General features: G+C 39.8%; 1 protein-coding gene across 1 annotated transcript; it reads left to right on the forward strand.

Moving 5' to 3' along the window:
- Positions 1 to 1,644: 1,644 nt before the first annotated feature.
- LOC104588322 (protein indeterminate-domain 16-like) lies at positions 1,645 to 4,789 on the forward strand. Its single transcript, XM_010246233.2, has 3 exons — positions 1,645 to 2,240; positions 2,398 to 2,797; positions 3,649 to 4,789. The coding sequence occupies exons 1-3, from the start codon at positions 2,132 to 2,134 to the stop codon at positions 4,481 to 4,483; spliced, it is 1,344 nt and encodes a 447-aa protein (XP_010244535.1). The 5' UTR covers positions 1,645 to 2,131; the 3' UTR covers positions 4,484 to 4,789.
- The last annotated feature ends 474 nt before the right edge of the window (positions 4,790 to 5,263 follow it).

A 5,263-nucleotide genomic window follows, 5' to 3' on the forward strand; every position in this document is an offset into this window, starting at 1 on the left:
AATATAAACCAGACAAAGTAATCAGGTGGCAGTCCGGTAGCAGGGCCATTACCTCTCCTACCCATCATGAAAATTATTGAGGGACACAGATACCCTTAGCACCCAACACTCATGCCTCTCTCTCTGATTTGATATTATACTCTGCATAGTAATAGTATACCTCCATTCTCCAATAGTCTAGTTGGTATCGTCTACAGTTGTACTTGAAAATACTGGGCCAATCATGACACACCACATCAGCTCCCATATACATGGGACCCAGAATATTAGGATGACCTGGTATAGAATGATTGGCCCAGCTCCTGCGCAGTGGATTGGGAGTCCCAATAGGTCTATAGACATCCCAGAGAGTACAAGTTATTAAATCAATAAAAAAATAATTAAAAATACTTTAACAAAAGGACAGGAATTACTTCTTGGGATGCCTTTGGTTCCATTCTTAGGAAACCCATTTGCATCTATTATGTAAAGTTGCAAGTAATATAAAATTAAGAGAGAGAGAGAGAGAGAGGGAGAGTTTGGATCTTGTTTGGACAGGTCTTAACCTACTTAATTTATTGTGCTTCTTGTTTTAATTTAAGAAGGGATTATTAGATTCGGGATCGAGAACGCTTGGGAATGATGATTGCCAACAATATTCTGTTCTGATGCTGCATGTGTTGAGAATCCACCTCCCATCATCTCCCCATTCCTTCGAACAAATAAACAAAACATGTTAAGCTGCTTTTCATGCTTTCTTCTGATTATTATATTATCAATGACAAACAAGCTAACCTTGCGCTCTTTCCCTTTTCTTTTTTCTTTTTAAATTAAACTTTTTGGCATTTTTTATTTTTATATTAACTATATGTCATCCGTTAGGGTCTTTCTTTCTTTGTTTATTTAAGAGATTTTTCTTCAATTTTCCAAAACTGTTGAGCTTATATACCATTTTTTTTAAAGATACCAATTTATGGGTCCACCTTTTTTTGAAGGAAGCCACCAAACAAGAGGCCACATTTTTTTGTGAAAGAGGATATTGATGGGTAGATCACAACCTTGACCATAGGATATGCATCTTCCCCATCAAGACTATCTAATATATAAAGGGTGGTTCTTGAATTGGGTTATCAACACCCAACAGTATTGAATTATTGATTGATTGAGAGAGATGCATCTGGTAGATAATATTGTACAGTGTGCATCAAAAAAATCAATTTTTTTCCTGTTTTGGGGTAATATATATTGTTGGGATAATTTAGTTACACCAGGATTATGCTAATTACAAGGAGTGGAGTCTAATCAAATGAGTTAGATTAGAAAATGGGTTTTTTGCAATTTATGGGGAGATGCGAGGAAAGCAGGTGAAATGACGGAAACAACATTGAAAAGGACAGAACGTCTTCAGTTTCAACTTTAGAAAAGCTGCTTCCTATAATTAATAATCAGAGTTACTGTACAGTCACTAACAGAGGGCACTTTGGTCAATGGATCTGGACTGCAAACAAATGAAATTGAGATTTAATTGACCAAGAAGGAAGCAATAAAAATAGGGAGTGAGGTAGAGCAGATGGGAGCGCTCACGTGTATTTTGGGCCTGGGCTGCATTTATGCATGCAAATTACTGTGTGATGAATTATGAGTGCTTTGTTTCTTTGCAAGGATGTTTTTTTCTTCCCTGTCCCAATGCTGAGTGTGGGCTCAAGTTTCGAGCATTTTGATTGGATCAGACCCCCCCCCCCCTCTCTCTCTCTCACTATATCTCTATCTCTATATCTCCTGTGATGAGGCTTATTAAGGTGGATTGGTGGAGTACTCAATACAAGAACCCGATGGAGGTGAAGAGTGGATGAAGGAAAGCTGATAGAAAAGTTGAAAGCTTAAAAAGGAAAGAAAGCTGATGGCCGAAAGAAAGAGCTTTTCCTCATGTTCTAGTGGTGTCTACCTCTCTCAATAGTCTATATCTCCCTCTTCATCTCTCTCTCTCTCTCTCTCTCCATTCCCTACCATTGGTTATATTATTAGTCTGAGACAAACAACGCTAATATCAACAGCTGAATAAAAGAAGGAAGAAAGAAGAAAGTGTGTGAGGAATCTCTTTGGTGGGATATTTGAGGAGAAAACCACAAACCAAAAGTGAAATTTTTTTCCCATGTTAGCCAACAATTCTTCTCCGAGTCTTCCTTCTTCTGAGGCATTTACTTGCTTAGAAAATGGGAATAACAACAGTAAGAGAAAAAGAAGGCCAGCCGGAACACCAGGTGAGAACCTCGATATATGGGTTCAATCTCTTTTTTCCTCTTAATTGTGGTTTTATCGGTTATTTGCTCCATTTGATGAGTTTGCTACTTTGGAATTGGGTTTCAGTGGTTAGTGATTACCTTTGTTTTGTGTGCATTTGTATTGTATTGGGTTTAGATCCTGATGCAGAGGTGGTTTCTCTATCGCCAAAGACGTTGTTGGAGTCGGACCGCTATGTTTGCGAGATCTGCAATCAGGGATTTCAGAGAGACCAGAACCTTCAGATGCACAGGCGTCGGCACAAGGTGCCATGGAAGCTACTCAAGAGGGAGACGCCAGAGGTTCGAAAGAGAGTATTTGTTTGCCCAGAACCCAGCTGCTTGCACCATGACCCTTGCCACGCACTGGGCGATCTCGTCGGCATAAAGAAGCATTTCAGAAGGAAGCACAGCAATCACAAGCAATGGGTTTGCGAGAAGTGCTCCAAAGGATACGCTGTTCAATCGGATTATAAGGCTCACCTTAAGACCTGTGGTACCAGAGGCCATTCTTGTGATTGTGGCCGTGTGTTCTCCAGGTATCTAAACTGATTTTTCTCTTGTGATAGTTAATTAAATCCTCCAACAGGATCAACTGTGCGACCGTACCAAGCAGAGGGTTTTGATTGATTTTCCTGTTACGGTTTCGTTCTCCTCATTCACCACCCTTGTTGAGTCAAGGGCCTCCAACACCCCTAACCCAAAGAAGCAAAACATGAAAAGACAGTTCTGCTTGCTTTCTTCGTTGTTTTCCTTGTGTTGAGTTTTTCTTTTTCCAAGACTTCTTCCTTTTGCCAGCACCCACCTAGAATTAATACTAACGAGTAAAGGCCGCTCGCTCGCTTGATCGAAGTTTCTTGTTGGGTTTCTCTCTTTTTTCTTTTCTTTCTCTATATCCAATTAAATTCAAACCCGAGAACTTAAGCTCAGCAGATGGAGAATACCTTGTTAAATTGTCAACAGTTCAGTAATACTTGATAAGCCATAGTTCTTAAGATCAGGATCTCCTATAATGTTTGGTTGTCGTGATCGTTTCAACTCCTCTAACACAAATGTCCTTTGTTGATGAATAACTTACTTTTCATCTTTTTCTTATTGATTTTCCTCGCATCTTCAGTTTGAATCCAAAATCCAAACCCAGTCTAGCGAAAACCTAGTTTTTTTATTGATTTTTTTTATATATATTTCATTTTAAGATGGCTGCAGCTTTTTGGTTAAACATATCTTCTACAAGACAAACAGGAAGATCATCAGGAACCACTTGAATGTTTTCTTGTTCCAGTTTTTTAAAATTTTTGTGTTCCAACTTCCAACATCCATTTGAAGTACCCATTTAATCAAACCGTAAGCTGATTGGTTTGATTAGATCATTTGTTTTCTCTCTTATCAGGGTGGAGAGTTTCATTGAACACCAAGACGCTTGTAATGCTGGGCGTCTCAGAACTGAGTTGCAGACACTGCAATCGGCAGCTTGCCTGTCTCGAACAGCTTCAAGCCCGAGCCCATCAAGTGACACAAATTTCAGTACAGCTCCTTGGCCTGGATTGAGAATGCAAAAGCCGAAGGGACCCGTCTTCTTATGTCCAGAACGGAATAATCCTTCCACTGTGGAACAACGCCACAATCTGGAACTGCAGCTGTTACCGTCATCGAATTATTTCACAAATACCTTCGATACCTCGGTTTCCCCAAATACAGACGAAAACCATGCTACCCAGCTGCAGCTCTCAATTGGGTCATGTGACCATGGCGACAAGATTGATTCAAACAATGCCAGTTTGAGAAAAGATGCAGATAGAAACTCTCCCAGAGAGAAGACAACCATTGAAGAACCGGCTTTGGCAGCTTCTAGACTGAAAGAACAGGCAAGGGAGCAGCTAAGGTTGGCCATGGCAGAAAAGGCCTTTGCTGAAGAGGCAAGACAGCAAGCAAAACGGCAGATTGAATTAGCTGAGCAGGAATTCGCAAATGCCAAGAGAATCAGGCAACAAGCACAAGCTGAACTTGATAAAGCCCAGATTCTGAGGGAACATGCAACGAAGCAAATTAATTCTACCATCCTCCAAATCACCTGCCATTCCTGCAAACAGCAGTTCCAAGCTTCACCTTTAACGGCACCTCCCGATGAGAACTCCCTCGTCATGAGTTACATGTCTTCAGCTATCACAGAAGGAGAGGGAGAGAATGATAATAAAACTCATCAAGCAAAGTTATCCAAAACGTAGCTCTCTCTAGATCTCTATCTCTCACTCACTCACTCACTCTCTCTCTCTCTCTCTCTCTCTCTCTCTCTCTAGACTACCTTTTTCTTCTATCGACCGGTTACTAAACCAAATGGGGTGCTGTAATTATCGTTGGTGATGTTGATTAAGGGGGTGTTTTAACCTCCGACGTTGTGTTGGTTTTGTTATTTTTTCATTATTTCAAGGAAGGGAAAGGAAGCCACCATGATGGATTAGCTTTTTGTTTTTCAGTCAATTTTCTCATAAACTGTTTGTATTTTGGTTATGATTACAGAAAATTTCTCATGCAGACGTCTCCTCTCTATCCGTGGATGTTCTTCTGCTCCGTCCTTGATTAACTTTTGTTCTGGGCTTAAAATAGTACTGTTATATTACCAAGCAAGTTACCTAATACCAAAAATAGAGTAACGGATTAAGTTAAGCTGGTTTCTTTTATTTCATTTTTTGTTTTCTGATATTCATTTCTTTGTAATCAATTTTCTGATATTCATTTATAGTGATAGATTTTCTGCCAGATCTAGCTATTTGGAGAACTTTGTATGTAGGACAAGGAGGAGAGAATGGGAAAGGGTGTTCAAAGTGGGTACTGACCTAAAGTTACAAGTTGAATTTAAAATGCATCTGTAAAAAGTAAGAGAGAGAGAGAGAGAGAGATGGGGGATGAGAGGGGGGGTTCTGATTCAGACAGTCCTTTTCATTACTGGGCCTGTTGTTTCTTTTAAATGTTTTATGAAACATCATGTTTTTCAGTGCCACAGTAGT

Source organism: Nelumbo nucifera, chromosome 3 (genome assembly GCF_055504915.1).
Source record: "Nelumbo nucifera cultivar China Antique chromosome 3, China Antique-T2T, whole genome shotgun sequence".
Taxonomy (NCBI): Eukaryota; Viridiplantae; Streptophyta; class Magnoliopsida; order Proteales; family Nelumbonaceae; genus Nelumbo; species Nelumbo nucifera.

Coding starts and splice junctions, on each gene's coding strand:
- LOC104588322 (XM_010246233.2), top strand. CDS start 2,132: ATGTTAGCCAACAATTCTTCTCCGAGTCTTCCTTCTTCTGAGGCATTT. Junction 2,241..2,397: donor AAGGCCAGCCGGAACACCAG/GTGAGAACCTCG, acceptor TATTGGGTTTAG/ATCCTGATGCAGAGGTGGTT. Junction 2,798..3,648: donor TGTGGCCGTGTGTTCTCCAG/GTATCTAAACTG, acceptor CTCTCTTATCAG/GGTGGAGAGTTTCATTGAAC.